The 18,581-nt window shown below is 43.5% G+C and overlaps 1 protein-coding gene across 1 annotated transcript in view; it reads right to left on the reverse strand.

Annotated features, from left to right (window-relative positions):
• Positions 1-5,492: 5,492 nt before the first annotated feature.
• Positions 5,493-18,581, reverse strand: part of NMT1 (N-myristoyltransferase 1) — a 63,318-nt gene continuing 50,229 nt past the window's right edge. The window contains exons 8-12 of the mRNA XM_033918052.1: positions 14,268-14,376; positions 13,918-14,088; positions 11,724-11,891; positions 9,378-9,515; positions 5,493-6,043 (exon numbers count right to left, since the gene is read on the reverse strand). Of these exons, the coding sequence (XP_033773943.1) occupies positions 6,023-6,043; positions 9,378-9,515; positions 11,724-11,891; positions 13,918-14,088; positions 14,268-14,376 (607 nt within the window). The 3' untranslated portion in view covers positions 5,493-6,022. The remainder of the gene's footprint in view (positions 6,044-9,377; positions 9,516-11,723; positions 11,892-13,917; positions 14,089-14,267; positions 14,377-18,581) is intronic.

Consider the following 18,581-nt stretch of genomic DNA (forward strand, 5'->3'; position numbering starts at 1 on the left):
AGATGCAAAATCTGTATATCCCCAGATTTAGAAAAGGATGCAAAAATAGCCGAACAAAAGACCCGGCATGGATAACTAAAGAAGTAAAGAAAGTGATAGGGGATAAGAAGAATTCATTTCAGAAATGGAAAAAAGGACAAAACCGAGGAAAACTGGAAAGAGCACAGGAAGCATCAAAAAGAATGTCACCTCGTGGTTAGAAGAGCAAAAAGAGAATATGAAGAGAGGCTAGCCAGGAAAGCACGAAATTTCAAACCGTTCTTCAGATATGTTAAAAGGAAGCAGCTGGCTAGGGAGGAGGTGGGACCGCTGGTTGACAGAGATAGGAAAGGAGTGGTGAAGGAGGAAAAAGAAGTGGCGGATAGACTAAACATGTTCTTTTCGTCAGTATTTACAAAAGAGGACACATCCAACGTACCGGAACTTGAAAAAATCTTCAAAGGAGATCAAGCAGAAAAATTAACATCCATGGAGGTAAGCCTTGAAGACGTACACAAGCAGATAGATTAAAAACTGACAAATCTCTGGGCCCAGATGGAATCCACCCTAGGGTATTGAAAGAACTAAAGGAGGAAATAGCGGAACTACTACAGCAGGTTTGTAATCTATCCCTGAAAACAGGCGTGATCCTAGAGGATTGGAAGATAGCTAATGTTAGGCCCATCTTTAAAAAAGGATCGAGAGGTGACCCTGGGTACTACAGACTGGTAATTTTGACTTCGGTTCTGGGGAAGATGGCGGAAGTGCTGATAAAAGACAGCATCGACGAGCATCTAGAAAGGAATAAACTGATGAAAACAAGCCAACATGGCTTCTGCAAGGGAAGATCGTGCCAACGAACTTATTGCACTGGACAAAGGGGATCCCATAGACATCGTATACTTAGATTTCCAAAAAGCCTTTGACAAGGTACCCCATGAACGCCTACTATGGAAACTGAAGAACCATGGGGTGGAAGGAGATGTACATAGATGGATCAAAAATTGGTTGGCGGGTAGAAAGCAAAGGGTGGGAGTGAAGGGCCACTACTCGGATTGGAGGAGGGTCACGAGTGGTGTTCCGCAGGGGTCGGTACTCTGACCGCTGCTGTTCAATGTATTTATAAATGATCTAGAAACAGGGAAGAAGTGCGAAGTAATAAAATTTGCAGAAGACACCAAACTATTTAGTGGAGTTGGGACTAAAGAGGACTGTGAAGATTTACAAAGGGACCTGAACAAACCAGAAGAGTGGGCGACGAAATGGCAGATGAAGTTTAATGTAGAGAAATGTAAAGTCTCGCATGTAGGAAACAAAAACCCGAAGTACAGCTATACGATGGGAGGGCTGGTATTGGGTGAAAGTACCCAAGAAAATGACTTGGGAGTAATAGTGCACAGCGGCCTCTAAGAAGGCGAATAGAATGCTGGGTACTATCAAGAAAGGTATTACAACCAGAAAATAAGTTATCCTGCCATTGTATCGGGCAATGGTGTACCCACATCTGGAGTACTGCGTCCAATATTGGTCGCCATACCTTAAGAAGGATATGGCGATACTCGAGAGGGTCAGAAAAGAGTGACACGATTGATAAAGGGTATGGAAAACCTTTCATATGCTGAGGGATTAGAGAAACTGGGGCTCTTTTCCCTGGAAAAGCGGAGACTTAGAGGGGATATAATAGAGACTTACAAGATCATGAAGGGCATAAAGTGGAGAGGGAAAGATTCTTCAAACTTTCAAAAACTACAAGAACGAGAGGGCATTCGGAAAAATTAAAAGGGGACAGATTCAGAACCAATGCTAGGAAGTTCTTCTTCACTCAAAGGGTGGTGGATACCTGGAATGCGCTCCCAGAGGGTGTGATAGGACAGTGTACATTTTTGGGGTTTAAGAAGGGATTAGATAATTTCCTGAAGGAAAAGGGGATAGGGTATAGATAGAGGATTACTATACAGGTCCTGGACCTGATGGACCGCTGTGTGAGCGGACTGCTGGGTGTGATAGACCTCTGGTCTGACCCAGCAGAGGCACTGCTTATGTTCTTATGTTCATGGAAGCCTTTACTTCCTGTGAAGACTGGGACTGTAGTACACCCGAAAGCTTGTCTCCGAGCATAGATTGGATCTTCTCCTAGAGACAGACAGTGTTGGTACTGGAAGAGACACCAGCATAAAAGCAGTCTGCTGTACCAGTTGGAAGGGCACGGAAGGCTTTGAAGTCCAAGAAACACCTACCAGAAGACATCATCTAGATGAAAGGACAGCAGTCATCTGTGTGTCAACGCTTGAGAGGATGCAGTGGCATGCCTAGAAGGGGAAGAATGTTTGTGCTTCTAAGCTTTCTTACTTGCCACATCTTTAGATGCTGGAGGTATTGATGAAGGTGATGTAGAGTTCTGCCTCTGCAAGAAGCCCAACACCCTGGATACAGTGCCAATACACTTGGTGCTAATGTTGATACCGGGGTCATAGGAGGTTGAGTGTCGGGTTCGGAGTCCCCTGCCATGCTCAGTGTCGATACCAAAGCAGTACTGAAAAGATTTGAGAACTAAAATTTTCAGGCTTTGAGTGACCTCTTCTGCATACAGAAGGCACAGCTAATGTCTCAATGTTCAGGACCCTGACAACAGACACAGTAATTATGTGGATCAGAACTTAAGATGGTCCAATTATATCAAGAGGATTTCTTAAAGCCTCTCGGTACTGCCTTCGACACTGAGGAGAAAACACCCAACACTAAATCAAAAAAGACCCAAGGCCCAAAGAGCTAGAGTGAAAAGCGTCACAAAAATGATCAATGCTCCTGGGAAGAAAAAAGAGGGCTCAAGGTAGCTCGAAGGCCAAAAATTTAAAAAGTTGACAAAAATAAACCAAAGTCAGGTTAAATACTGGAACACTATAAAGAATTACAGAAGAAACTATGAAAAAGGATGTGAAGGCACAAAAAATTAGAAAAAGTTTGACACGCTGAAAACTGGAGATACTGCTTCTCAGCTCTGCAGAAAATGAAGAACTGATGGTCCCATTAGTTGACATTAGGTGGGAAGGCACCGGCATGCTTGTGGCATAGGCACTGCCTAAAAAATTTAGTGACAGTGCATTTGGTAGTACTGGGTTCAAGTTTCAAGTTTATTCATATTATTTGATTGAACGCTTTTCCAAATTACAAAGCGTTGTACAAAAGATAAAAAATATGATTTTAAAGAAATCACTTATACATAATATATTAATCAGACCTACAAGGGTAATTGCTTTTAAAACCACGGGAAACAATAGGAAAGAGGGGAGGAAATACAATTTTTGAAGAAAAAGTACATAAAAGGGAAGTACATTAGGAGGGTAGGAAGAAGAGGATTAGTGGCAGAAGTGGGATTGGATGAGAGAGCTATTGGAAATCTTGTTTTGGAGATGGTAGAAATCATAAAGTATTACCTCTTGAATGAACTTTATTTTTTCAGTTAAAGGCTTCTTTAAAAAGAAGGCACTTTAAACTACTCTTAAATTTCTGCAAATCTTGTTCGAGTCTTATGTGTTCTGTGGATGATGTCACCCATATGAGAATATTATGTCAGCAAACATACTTGATAGGACTTAGTAAAACAGAGTCCTGTTACCTTAACATTTTTCATGCATTGGTTTTAGAGGTGCGAGCCAGTCAGCATCCTAGCTCATGCAACATCCCTACTGGCAAACTGGGCCTGCAAAACATTAGGCGTAAACCCTAAACAATGATACCCAATACAGAAAAGTACAGCCTGAATTACTTTGTGCCTGTATAAAAGACACTAATGAAAGCCATAACCTATTTCTAGTTCTACAAAATTATTCAACATTTTTAAACCTCAATGCCTAATATTAAAAAATGCTTTGAGACACTACAGCACACAAGTTTATTAGTAGTGCAAATCCTTATAGCTTTCTTCAAGTTTACTTCAGAGTTTATAAAACAATTTTATTTTTCGCTTTGGCAATCAAAGAAAATAAGTTTTTCCTGTTATCCGTGAGTGATGAGCATGTAGTAACAGAGCCTTAGGAAGAAAGAATAAAAAGGAGAAAAATATTGAACCCAAGCAAGAACCTACAGCCACAGAGATGTGCTCTTAAAACAGAGTTTCATTTCAGCAGGAAGGAAAAGTGCTGCAGGCTTGTGCAGGCAGGTGGTCATCAATGTTGAATGAAGTTGCTGGGAACAGCTGGAGAGAATCCACTTTTCCTGCCGAGCATCAGCTTCATCACAAGAACCCAGATAAAATGCACAGCGCAGCAAACCAACCACACCGTGGAAAACAACGGGTAAGCAGCACAGGCGGTTTTAGGGGACCCTGCCCAGCAGGACAAACGCTCCCTACCTGCCAGTGTCACTACAGGACAGCAAAGCCCCCGATGATGAGAAAATCCCTCCAAGGCAGTGTGGCAGCTCATTTCTAGACGGTGTACAGTGCATTGCATGCCCCCCACCGTTTCCTTCTGTACATCACCAAAAAGGAGAAAGAAAGAAAAGCCGCATCTATCAAAAATGAGATAAACTGGAAACTGTGTGCAAGCAGAGCAGAGTGGGACATGAAGAGAAAAACTACATACCAGAGCAAAAAATAATTACCATCAGCCACTGGCAAAGCAGCTCTCCGTGTGCTCTTTGAATACTGATAGAGCAGGAGAGTTTGGCTTTGCCCTTTTATTGTTGGACTAGTCAGTGTCTAGCTGTAGATCAAAGATGGCTGAAAACGCAGCTCCTGTCAAGATTACTCATAATTGTCTTTTTCAACAGCAGGACTGCACGCTACGTCTGGTTTTCTCAAACATTTTCAACAAATACTACCCGATTTCCCTTCTGCTTGGTTTTCTGCCTGTGGACATGATAGCACGTGCAAAGCCTAGGTGTGAATACTGACAACATGTAGCTATTTTTTCAAATGATACGTCTAACAAGCCATTGAAGCAAAGGCAGGAGAATTATTACCCCTCCCCGCCCCCTTCTGCAGTTTGGCTTAGTTTGGTTCCAGGGAACATCAGGATTCTCATTTTCGCACACGCCAGAAAACTGCCATTCTCACAATATATCACTACCTTTGTCCTGTGTGATCTTCATCCCTTATGTGCAGAGCAACCACCATCCTGGTCGGTTAGGCCACTACAGCACGTAAATACTCTTCCTAAGCAGCGATATGAACTGAAATCAAAGTCCAAGCTACCAGAGAGGGTTCCGTTTCTGCAGACCATCCCATAAAAATGCCTAAGTCAGTACACACAACAGCAAAATTGGGTGGGTGGGTGGGGGGGGGGAATAAAAGAGAGAGTGAGCTCAACTCCATCAGAAACAGCCCTTTATATTAGCAGCAGTCAAAAATGAAAAGACTCACAGTTCAGAGAGCAGGCCAATCAAGAACTCTAAAATAATAAAGATATATATCTATATCTTATTAAACCCCAAAGAGCAATTACCCATTAAAGAAGCTGCGGAAATCCAGCCCTGGGGATTATATGCAAACTCAGAGTTTTGAAACATAGCACAAGGCTGGTGCTTTTGGGTTTTTTGTTTTTTTTTTTAATCATCAAATGCTCAAGAGGGCAGAGGTAAATTACTGACCCTGTTTGAAAAGGGAAATGCAACAATACGTGTTTAGAAGCTGAAATATATTTTTTTAAATATATTATACTTTTATTATAATTTGCCCATTATCTGCAGTGTTTGCCAATGGTGTACCAGCTTCAGCAGTTACATTCCCTTGAGCAGAGGCATGAGGAGGAATGAACATGAAAAAATAAAATAAAAAGTTGACAGCCTGGTCACCACTCGACACTCAATGAAACAACCATTAAAAAAAAAACAAACAAAAAAAAAAAACGGATTCGGTAGCCCAAAGTGTGTGCAAATAGAGGTGGGCATGTATATCTGTGTGCCTGCGTGCACTTGGCCTTCTAGCTGCTTCGGTCCAGTCCAGTCTGGTCCGGCCCACTCTTCTACAGGAATAATCAAGTCACTTGATGGTTCCTGGCACGACTGAAGGGACTTTGCCCAATCCTTGCTGCCCATCCTGGCTTTATTGTAGTACCAGTCCAACCTAGAAGAGGCAGTTGGAGAGAGTTAAAGAGGGCTTATAGGTTTACAATTAGTCACATATACTACCAGACATAGTATTCATGGTGAAAAAACTGGCTGTGGTAGAGTGGCAGTACAGGATTCTTAAGTCACACAAATTATTTTGACTTTTATTTTTTTAGTACATAATAGGTTGTTTTCAGTCAAAGTTACTCACCTGTAATAGGTGTTCTCCAAAGACAGCAGGACACGTATTCTCACATATTGATGATGTCATCTGTCATCCCCAGTGTGGACGCAACCCAGCTTTAAGCAGTCTTTGGCAGTGTCCTATCACGCATGTGCAGATGCCTTCTCACCCAGTATAACTGTATGGAACTAGCATCTGGTTAATTTTAAGGTCAGCAATTGAGTGGCCGTAGGCTAGTCCATTAAAATAGGATAGACTTTTATACGGTCCCATTTATGCACCAAGCCTGCCCACTTAAGGGATGAATATCAGCACTTAAGCAGTCAAATTCTGACTGTCCCCAGAATACCCCCAACATAGCTGGCTTTGAGTTAGGTGCTAACTAGAGAATGACAGTGTGACGGAATGTATCACCGTCCCCGCAGATAACCAAGGGAAACCATCCCGTGTCATTCTTTAGTGCATCTCAACTTCAAGTCCTTCAATTCAAGGCTTGAGGATCAGTGGCTGTGCCCATTCATATCCGATTCTTCCTTCTCTCCTCTTAAAGAAGGACATGGGGATGGTTTCCCGCGGGGATAGGGACAGATTTTGTCACCGTGTCATTCTCTAGTGCTAACCACAAATTTCAGCGGTATGCAGTTGGCTAAATGCCACTGAAAATTAGTGGCTAGCCCTGACCAGCAATTTAACTGGTTAGTGGCTGGCTAAATTGCTTTGAATATCGGCCCCTTAGTGTTTCTGCCACTTATAAATGTTGTTCTTTTCTCTATGGCTTGACATTTTCAAGCTCTGTCCCAGAGATGACCCAGTAGGTTTAAGAAGTGTTCGAGGTACAGTAGGACTATGTCTGTGCCTGATCCTCACAACTAGTGCTTACCTTCCTTTGTTTCCAAGTTTATTTTAATTTTGATATACCGCATTGGTATTGGCTGAAGTCCAGTCTATTGACCTTGGCATCAGGAGCTGAACTGAACACTAGGAGGAGGTCTCTCCCCGCTTTGATGGGATGAGCATCAGACCCGACACTAGGAGTCGTGAGGCTTCCTCTTGGCACCAAAGAATCTCAATCCTGTGCACTGGACAGAGGCAAAGAAACACAGACTTTGGTTCTCCTCGAAACACAGTGACAAGAGCTCCAGGACAACGAGAAGCATTGGTATCGTGAGGACTGTTCCTCTCTGTAGAAGTGTTGCCAATGTGTCAATCTCCCTGAAGCCAGGACCTGCCTCCGATTCAGTTCCCTCATCTTTCCAGGGTGCAAGTAATACCGATGCCTCAGCGCTCCTGGCATTGTGCCTCAAAGAGGACCGATACTGATGCTTCTTGGCCTTCGCCTGACACACATCACAGTCCTTTGGTGCCAAAGAGGATGACATTGAATCCATAGGTTTCCTCGTTGTCTGGTATAATGCAGACCAATCCTGGGGCCTACCACCAGTGCCAAATGTTGAGAAAGGAGAAGACCTCATCGGTGTCCATGGGGCCAATACTTCTGATGCTGATAGATCGGACTTGGAGAGCCCAGCAAGGGAAATTTTTTGGGCCTACCTCACCTTCTTTTTAACAATGCAGTAAAGAACTCATAGGCACCCCAAATACCAACTGTGGGTATCTAACCAGACATGACCCTGTTAAACTGTGCATAATGCTTGAAGCCACTGGGGACCTTTTGGGACATTGTGGAAAAAAACAAAAATGAGGCCAAATCAAATGATTCAATGGCGAGGGAAGGGAAAAAGAAAAATAATGGAAAAAAGGAAAAAAAAGTACCTGCTTGAGAAAGGCGCTCTAGAATTAAGACACGCTGAGGAGCACTCTGCAGAAAAACAAAAGACCGCTGGTCATGTGTGACTGTGCTGGATAGAAAGGCTTCTTTAAGCTGTAGACTGCTGGACACCACCCATGTGTGAGAAACGATATCCTGATTGTCTTTGTAGAAACAGTATTTTCTCAAGGCATCAAGTTTACAGAAAAAGCCATCATCCTCCACCAGTGCTCACAACATGTGGACACACATGCTGCTTAGAGAGGGACAGTCAATAAATGCACGCCATTCTGTGGCAGACTTTAAAGCGAAAAAGAAAGTGTGTGTTGGGGTGTGTGGATGTTGAGGGAGGGCATGTGTTCTGTGGGGCTAAATAATGAAAATAAACATACCATTTCAATAAAGATATTTTGAAAATGTGCACTGTAACAAGTTACCATATTGCAGGACAGTGAGTAGCGCTCAGAAGGAAATACAGTGGAACCTTGGTTTACGAGCATAATTCGTTCCAGAAGCATGCTCGTAAACCAAATTGCTTGTATATCAAAGCAAGTTTCCCCATAGGAAGTAAGGGAAACTGCTTTGATTGGTTCCACCTCCTCCCCCCCCCACGAGGCTACCAGCGCTGCTCCATTCTCCCCCCCTTGAGGAATCTGACGCTGTTCCAAACCCCCCCCCCCGCGAACCGGCATCCCCCCCGCTCACGTTGCCCCCCCCTCCACCGCGATCCTACTTTTCCCCCTCCCGAGCAGTCAATGACACCCTTTACCCGACTTGGCACGAGTGCCGGTGCCCGAAGATCCTCCCTCTTCTGGCACGGCTGGGTGGTGCGTCGGAGATCCTCCTTCTTCTAGTCTGGGCTGGGCTGGCTTTGAGCATTTGCGCATGCTCAAAGCCTTCTGGTCTCGCTCTCTCCGAGATTGAGAGCGAGACCAGAAGGCTTTGAGCATGCGCAAATGCTCAAAGCCAGTCCAGCCCAGCCCAGACCAGAAGAAGGAGGATCTCCGAAGCACCGCCCACGCCAGAAGAGGGAGGATCTTCGGGCACCGGCACTGGTGCCAAGTCAGGTAAAGGGTGTCATTGACTGCGAGTGGGGGGGGGGGGAGTAGGATCGCGGTGGAGGGGGGCAAAGCGAGTGGGGGGAATGCCGGATCGCTGGGGGGGATGCCGGATCGCCGGGGGGGGGGGGGCACTCGTACCGCGAGGCAAGCTCGGTTTACGAGGCACCAAGTTTGCAAATGTTTTGCTCGTCTTGCAAAACACTCGCAAACTGGTGCACTCGTAAACCGAGGTACCACTGTATAACCAAAAACAAAAAACATTTTTGCCTGCAGCTACCCAGTCCTGAGAGAACTATGCCATTCACTCTAGTTTTGGTTGTCTGTACTTGAGCCGTACCTTCTCAGCTACCATACTGGGGCACTTCCAATTGTATAAGTAATACTGCAGATTTCCATCCCCAATGCCAAACTTCAGCTTCTCCAGGAACACCTTGTTCTCCATCAGGTCCAGGGCATTAAACACATCGAAACCTTTCTGTCAGAGAGGACCGAGAAGCAACCAAACAGGGAAGAAAGATGAGCACAAAGCAGGTGGGTTATTGCCTAGAGTCACAGTGTGATAGAGCATTCATTTTCCTAGGTATGTTAATTTAAGCATTTAAAACATTAACCCCTGATCACAGAAAGCAGCATCAGTGCATGGCTGTAGCCCCCAGAAAAGTCAGACTGATTCCTTAAAACACTCCCACAGCTATGAGTATGCCAGAATATTTAGAACCAAATTTGATCCCCTAGCTTGGGTCTAAAGAATCAAGGATGAAATGATCTGGAATGGAAAATAAAAGAGGACCAGTCTCTGAAGATAAATAACCAGGACAAGCAGTGACTACCTAAAGGGGGACAAAGACCCGGGGGAAAAAAAGCTTTATTAAGTTGTCATAAAGTGCCAATTGGTTGACCCAACACAGCTGTGTTTTGGCAAAAATATGCCTGTGTCAGGAATCTGAGTGGATGCCAAAGTATGTGTATAACAACAATATGACCAAGTGCTACAATGGCTTTTGGAAGCATCTTGCCGTCAACAGGAGGGAAACTTCTAGAATGAATACAGGGCAACAGATTTCAAAAAGGCAATTACCCAAGTGAACAGATTGCCATCATGCTGGCTGGCTAAAAGCCAAAAGAGTATAGGTGTTGCTAGGGATGTAGACTGATTTGCAAAATGAGTGTGTATTGCTTTCAAGGAAAGTTCCGTTTACAAGTCCTTTTTTATTGGAGCAATTTTCAAAAGGGAATGTGCACGGGCATTTTCGATAGGACTTCTAAGTCTGAGTTTGGACATTTTGGGAAAGATATCCAGAAATCCAGTAGAGAAAATATCCATTCTCAAAACAGAAAGACATACATCTCTTTTTTTTTTTTTTTTCAAATGACCTATGTAGACATTTTTGTCCTTGGTATGTCTATCTTTCTTGGCCATTTTACAAAAGAAAATTTTCAGACCTCAAAGCAGCCAGCATGCTTAGCAAACTGTTTACAGAGAACAGATCACACACCAAAAGAGCACTCTAGGGGATACTGCAAAGACTGTCACATTTCAAAGTCTCAGGCACACGTCACTATAAACTGCTTACATTGTATGGTAAGTCCTGCAAAACTTACTGTACCCACCTGTACACCACAATAGCCCTTAATCCTACATCTTAATGTAGACACAAGTAGGTTTTGGAGGGCTCACCATACAATATAAGTAAGATATAGTGACATCTGTACCTGGAACTTTTTTTTTTTTTTTTTTTTAACATCTTTGAGTGATGGGAGGGGGCGTTGGTGACCACTGTGGGAGTAAGAAGGGGGGTGGGGGGTGTCATGCCTTAAACCCTCCAGTGGTCATCTGGTCAAGTTTGGGCACCTTTTTAGCATTTAGATGCTTTCAAAAGAGGTCTAGCTCCAAATGTCTAAAAAAACCCAAAAAAAACCCTGGAACTTTTTTTAAAGGTTTGATTATCCCTGCTGAGCATCTAAGTCCCAAGTCCACCGAAAACACGGCTTAAGATTTGGATACACTGGAGACAAACAACCAGAAAGACATCTAGAAAGTCTGTTTTAAGAATGCCCACTTGGACGTTTTGACTAGTAAGATGTCCAAATGCTGGTTTATGCTGCCTTTTGGACAGTTTCTTTTTAAAATTTAGGTACAAGGATCTGTAGACTTGTCATCTGTAGACCTGTAAACCGTGCCGAGCTCCACAACTATGGAGATGGTGCGGTATACAAACCTAAGATTTAGTTTAGTTATCTAGATAGGTTGTTGAAATTGCTTCTTTGGCAGTTTTTCTTCTTAGTAAGGAAGCCAGGAGACCCGATATTGGGCAGTACCCGCAGTAGTACTGGAAGCTATACAGATTATTCCAAATCTGTGTTGTTAGTAAACATTTGGCACTCCTCTCTTCCCATGTCTAAAGTGGCGAATGCTCATTGCAAATGATAAAGAAAACAAACTATTCCAGATCAGCCATATTCTGTGCTGGCAGTTGAGGTATATCGTCAGCTGTTTGGGCAGAAATCGACAGACAGACTGAGAGAATCACACAATTCAATGGGTACAACCACAGAACTCATGACAGCTTTCCCAGGAACATTCAGTGACTATGTCACCGTTCCCTTTTACCCCTTATCCTTCCTCTTCATTCCCCCATCCAACCTTCAAAAACAGATCTTAGGGGAAAAAGGCTTCTCTCACCAGTTTTGCCAATATGAGGGCATCATTCATGAGGTCGATAAGAGGGGTCTTGGTGTGCACGTTATAGAAGGAGTAAGCAGCTTTCAGACTCTTGTGAGTGGGGTGGTTCATGATGGTGGAGGGAAGGGTGTAAAAACTCAGAAAATCCGTCACCTCCCCCTCAGGGCTCTAAAGACACAAATGGAAGAACTCATTAGTTAATACAACCAAAGGAAATGTGCAGCTTAGCTAGCAATGCACAAGGCCTCGGACAGATCAGCTGTCATCAAGTTGTCAATTACAATGAAGATCAGTTGTAGTCGGCAAAGACTCTCTGCTGTGCTACCACAAAGCATTTAATCTATTCTGGATTACACTTTCCCCTCTGTATTTGCGGTTTCCATATTTACGGTTTCGATTATTTGCGATTTTCTGCCAAAAAAAAATCATTTTCATTTTTTGGACTATTTTAAGCTCTGTAAGCCCCCCTTAAGCCTTACCTGGTGGTCTAGCGGGTTTTTGGGGAGGAGCTCACAGGAAATGGCTGCCTTGAGCTCCCGTCATATCTCGAGAGTTGACGGGAGCTCAAGGCAGCCATTTCCTGTGAGCGATCTGCACAGGGCAGGAGCGTGGGAAGATCGTTCCTGCCCAAAAACCCGCTAGACCACCAGGTAAGGCTTAAGGGGGGCTTACAGGGCTTAAAATAGCCGGGGGAAGCAGGGGTTAGGGGCAGAACCAGCACGAATATTATTCGTGGGGTTTTTTTTTTAAATTCTTTATTCATTTTATAATCCACAAGTGTACAGTAAATATCAAACAATTAGAATACAATATCACTTGAAAATCTACCATATCATACAACAAAAAGATATAACCCCACCCCCTCCCACTTCCATATACAACAAAAATATACCACATGAATATATCTTATCATTCATATATATTAATAGAAATCCAACCCCCCCGATCCACATGTAAGAATTAAAATTGGAATAAGTGTAAATTATTCATTAGAATAATTTAAAAATGGCCCCCACACATCCTTAAAATTTATTATAGTAACCTTTTTGAACTGCCAATGCTCTTTCCATTTTAAACACATGACATACTGAATTCCACCAGAAACAATTCGTGTTTTTTTAATACTCACGGGCTGGCTCTGCCCCTAACCACCGTGGATACGAAGGGAAAAGTGTATAAACAAACATTCACAAGTGTATACGAGTAAGCAGAACTCATTCCATAGCCCAGTGTATCGCAAGCTGTGTGTGCTGGAGGATTCCAGGCGGTTTATGGTTTATTAATCTTGTTATACCGCTGGTTCATTTTACTGGTCCAAGCGGTTTACATGACACAATCAAATAAAAAAAGAACCCCATTGTTAGATAGAACAGACTTAACTCACACAACAACAAACATACAGGATAACATTCACTCCAAAATAAAATAATATTAAGACTTCACAGGACTGACGACTGAGGAACCACAAAAACATGGGTTAGTTCAGATTGGATCAAATCTTGTCTGAATGCTTCTTTAAAAATAAACAAAAACAACAAACTGTTTTGAACATAATTTTTCCTCTAATCTTAACTCTCGGGGCAAATGATTCCATAAGTTTAGAATTGCAAAATAGAATGCTTTATTTCATGTAGACTCCCACCTTGCTCTATTAACCAAAGGGAGTACCAACCTGTTATCTTGACTAGATCTTAAAGTTCTTGAAGGTGTGCCCCGAGATGCCAGCTGACTGCTTACAGGATGTGCTTCTTGTAGTGAGAGGCACATCCTGCAGTCAGTCAGCCGGCAGTCTCTCCTCCTCTAGCACCCCCCACCAGCGGTAATAGGAGGCTTAGGGCCGCGGCTGGAGGATGTCCACGCAGGCGTGTCAACATCCATGCATTTCTGGGTACCCTCCAGCTGCATCCCCAAGATTAATGTGCCAGCAGCTTAAAGAATTTGCAACATACTGCCATATTGTGAACTAGCTGTAGCTGAGACCACAGTGTGATCACTGAATCGGGAAAGCTTTTGGGAAAAATAAGGATGGTACTAGAAGCTGTGCATTATGGCTCCCTGGTGATGATGAAGTGGAACTCTATCAATTTTATTTATGTCATAACAAATGTATGCAATGGGGTGCTACCAGTCTTGACTCCTGAGCATGGTGCTCGGGTCTTGACTGCCATGTTCACATCTGCACACTGAGCCTCACCTCCACCACAAAAGTATCAATGATATTCTCCTGAGGGAGGAACCAGTGTTTCACTTCGTCCTGAGTCATGACTGGAGTCAGGTAGAACTGCTTCAAGTACTCTGTCAGCAGTCTGTGCACAGCTGGGACATGCTCGTTCTCCATAGGTATCAAGCCAGCGGTCTTTGCGGCCTGTGGAAAAGAAACGAGAGGGGGGAAATGCCTTACTTTGAACACACCTGCTTATTCTTAGAATTCTTGTGCTGGGGAGCAATGCAGATTATTCCTATCATTACTTGATAGAGCCTTTTAGAGGATGATGCATATTCTTGGTTTAATCCTTAGCTTTACCCCCCGTCTCTTTTACTGACCTCTGGAAGTCTGTATAGTTTCATGGTACGCTGCATTGTCATGTTCCTGCTCAGGTGAGAGAACTTGACTTCTATTAGCTTGCGAGGGTTAAGGGACCGGTGCCAGTACCTGAGATGGGAATGGAGAAACTCGAATAGATTAGGGGTCCAACAGTACAGCGTTTCTCATCTTCAAGTCAAGCACCCACTAAGTTAGACAAAATTTCAACTAAGCACCTCTGAGCTCAGAACAGCAGAGATTTTGAAATCAAGTTTATTATTATTATTAAGATTTTGATTTACACGCAATATCAAATATTTTCAATGCGTATTACAAAGATTAAAATTTGGGGAAATAAATTATTTAAACAATAGACATAAAAATATATCCATAGACAATAAAAAGTACATAAGGATTACTAGGATAAAATTACATTTGTTAAAAAAAAAACAAAAAACAAAAAACTTTTTTAGGGAGGAACAACATCAGGAAAGGTATAGATAGGGGAAAAAAAGAAAAGATGATCTAATTTAAGAATCAAATGCATCTCTATAAAGGTAACTTTTTAAGTTCTTTTTAAATTTTTCTAGAGAGGTTTCAGCGCGTAGAAAGATAAGAAGTTTGTTCCAGAGCTGAGGTCCAAAAATAGAAAAAGTTGTATTTCTTCTAGTGCCTATTATTTTTAGTGTTGGAATGGTTATTAAATTTTGTTCTGCTGATCGAAGAGATCTGGCAGGGGAATAGGGTCTGATCTGGAGATGGCAGTTCTTATGTTCTTATAATCACAAAACAGAAAATAAAATTACATTTTCTAACTTTCTTGTCTGGTTATTTTTATGTTTCGAATTATGTTGATCCAAACTCTGGTTTCTGCTTTTCTCTCAGGTTTCTTCAATTTTTCTGCCTCTTTGTCCAGATTTAATTCATTTTTACTATCCAGTTTTTAATTTTTTTTTACTGCAAGTACCAATATCTTTCCATCCTTTTCCCTCACCCTTGCTCTCCCTCTTTCTTCTTTCAACATCTCCCCCTCCCTCCTTCCATCCAGTGTCCCCCCCCCCTTCTCTCTTCCCTCTCATATCTCTACCTTTGCATCTTTGTTCCCCTTTCACTGCTGCTGCTTTCCAGAACATCAGTTCTCTTTGGGCCATACATGAGTTGTTAGGTTTGTTGGTCTCTTGCCATAGAGCAGGACGTTTATGACAGAGGAAGTAGGGGACCAGTAGAGCATAGAGACTGCAGTGGGAGGGAGATGAAGGTTTGCTGAGTATCCCCTGCTGAGGTCTCATGCCCCTCTCTAATAGGAGGTGACCACACTATAGAAACTGAGCAACAGTGTCCACCACAGAGTAATTTATTGAGCTTTTTCACATTTATTTAATATAATGTCTATCATTCAACTGGTTAAGCAGATTGCAATTAAAAAAAAAAGAAGCAATTTGAAATTTGAAATCAAGCACAACACTATAGAACTCAACATATTATAAGACAGAATTAACAACAAATGAAGTCAACGTACAAATAATCAGTCAGAGCCTTCCAGACCTGCATTCAGCTCTCATGGTTAACAGAGTAAAAGGACAAAGATAAAGACCCACATGGTCCATTACGTTTGCCCCAAAAGATGGCCAGAGCCTCATCACCACTCTGTGCAGGTTACAATCCTTCAGGATTATTTATCCATTCAATTTTCTATACTGTTCTCCCAGGAGAGTTCTGAACGGTTTACATGAGTTTATTCAGGTACTCAAGCATTTTTCCCTGTCTGTCCCAGTGGGCTCACAATCTATCAAATGTACCTAGGGCAATGGGGAAATTAACCCCCTAACATAGTAACATAGTAGATGACGGCAGATAAAGACCCGAATGGTCCATCCAGTCTGCCCAACCTGATTCAATTTAAATTATTATTATTTTTTTTTTCTTCTTAGCTATTTCTGGGCAAGAATCCAAAGCTTTACCCGGTACTGTGCTTGGGTTCCAACTGCCGAAATCTCTGTTAAGACTTACTCCAGCCCATCTACACCCTCCCAGCCATTGAAGCCCTCCCCAGCCCATCCTCCACCAAACGGCCATATACAGACACAGACCGTGCAAGTCTGCCCAGTAACTGGCCTAGTTCAATCTTTAATATTATTTTCTGATTCTAAATCTTCTGTGTTCATCCCACGCTTCTTTGAACTCAGTCACTCAGTCACCCTCTTTTACTAAGGCGCGCTAGAATATAATGGGCTGGATAGCATTTAGCAGGCCTTAGTGAAAGGACCAAGTGAGCAGCGTGGGTTTGAACCCACAACTCAGGGTGCTGAGGCTGTAGCTTTAACCACTGCGCCACTCTCTCTCCCAGCATCACACTCAGAGCAGTCAGTAATTCACAATCACGTCAGTCACATATCAGCAGTTATATATGATGCAATATTGGACGTGATCTTTTTGGTTTTAATTATTTTATGCCATTTCCAAAATAAATCAAACAAGCAATACTTAAGAACAGCCTTACTAGTCAAACCAATGGTCCATTTAGCCCAGTAGCCCGTTCTCACAGTGGCCAATCCAGGTCACTAGTACCTGGCCAAAACCCAAAGAAATGCAACCGATCCAGGGCAAGCAGATGCTTCCCCCATGCTCAATATTAGATCTTCCATACTCCTTTGTAGGCCACCACAATGAGATTTTCAAGATCTTCAAGGAAAACTCAAGTAATAATTTCCAAGCTTGAAGAATGATATGAAATTTGGCAGCTAAAATCTCAGGCTCTTAGAGCTGCTATACACCTGCTTCCCTGTCTAAAGTTTGACCATCCTTTCCTGTAGTCAGATAAATGTGCCTTCTTGTTTCTTGCTGTGGCCATGAGGTTGAAGTGGGGCCAACCCCAGCGCCCCACTATCGCATGGAACAAAAGCAGGGCTCACTCGCCCAGATCCAGAGTCTGTCTGCTGAATGTTGTCTACTCCTGCCAAATGTGCTGCTGTCAGTGCTAGGAGATAATGTTCTGACCAAAGAAAAAGAAGGCGGGCTTCCTGAGCCAGAAGAGTGCTCTTGTTCCCTCCCTGGTGATTGACATAGGCTACTGTCGTCACATTGTTGGAGAAGACTGACTGCTTGGACCTCCAGAGTCTTCTGCAATCTCATCAGAGCCAGTCGAATGGCTCTGAGTTCCAACCAGTTGATTGACCATTTTCGTTGTGAGGGCATCAAACACCCCTGAACAGGACAATGATTGCAATTGGCTCCCCACTCCCGAAAGCTGGCATCCATCATCACCACGATCCAGGAGGCAATATGTAGTGGTACGCTCCTGTGGAGGAGCGATTGTGGGAGAAGCCACCAGCCGATGCTTGCTCGGGCTTCCAGAGTCCACGGTAGACAGGCCTGCAAGGCATCCCTTTGTGGCGCTCAGCGAGAGAGCAAAGCATGCTGAAGAAGATGCATTTGTGTCCTTGCCCAAGGAACCACATCCAGTGTGGCAACCATGGATCCTAGAACCTGAAGATAATCCCATGCCGAAGGAACTGGCCACTCCAGAAGAGAAGAAATCTGTGCATACAGCTTCTACCTGCAGACTTCTGGTAGATATACTCAGCCCGTCGCTGTGTCAAAGAGACTCCCAGGTATTCCTGTGACTGTGTGGGTGTCAGAGGGCTCTTCCTGAAGTTGACAATCCAACCCAGATCCTCCAGCATTTGGAGCACCTGCTCCACTGTGTGCCGACCCTCAGCCAATGAGAGCGCTCTGATCTGCTAATCATCCAAGTAAGGGTGAACCTGAAGACCCATCTTTCGCAGGTAAGCCACCACTACACCATCACCTTGGTGAAGGTCCAGGGCGCTGTCGCCAACACAAAAGGCAGGGTCGAGAATTGGTAATGCTGTTCCGGAACATAAAACTGCAAAAATTTGCAGTAGGCCAGAAAAATGGGAATGTGCAAGTACACCTCCTTGAGATCCAGAAAGGCAAGACACTCTCCTGGGGCCACTGCTGTAATGACCGAGCGCACAGTCTCCATGTGAAAGTGTGGAACCTTGATAGCGGAAGATCCAGAATAGGCCTCCAATCTTCTGAGCCTTTCTTTGGCACGATAAAGTATCTGCCTAAGTGTGAGAGTTCAGGCGGCACTGGCTCTATAGCTTGAATATCCAGCAAGCATTGAACGCTTTGTTGGGACAACCTGTAGGGGAGTCCACAAACCAATCTGTCAGAGGCTCGGCAAATTCCAGCTTGTAGCCCAACTGAATAATGTCCAAGACCAACTGGTCGGATGTAATATGCAACCAGGCAGGAAGAAATGCTGAGAGCTGGCCCACTATCTGAAGGGGGTCATCCCTCAGCCTGGC

This window comes from Geotrypetes seraphini, chromosome 13, assembly GCF_902459505.1.
Source record: "Geotrypetes seraphini chromosome 13, aGeoSer1.1, whole genome shotgun sequence".
Taxonomy (NCBI): domain Eukaryota; kingdom Metazoa; phylum Chordata; class Amphibia; order Gymnophiona; family Dermophiidae; genus Geotrypetes; species Geotrypetes seraphini.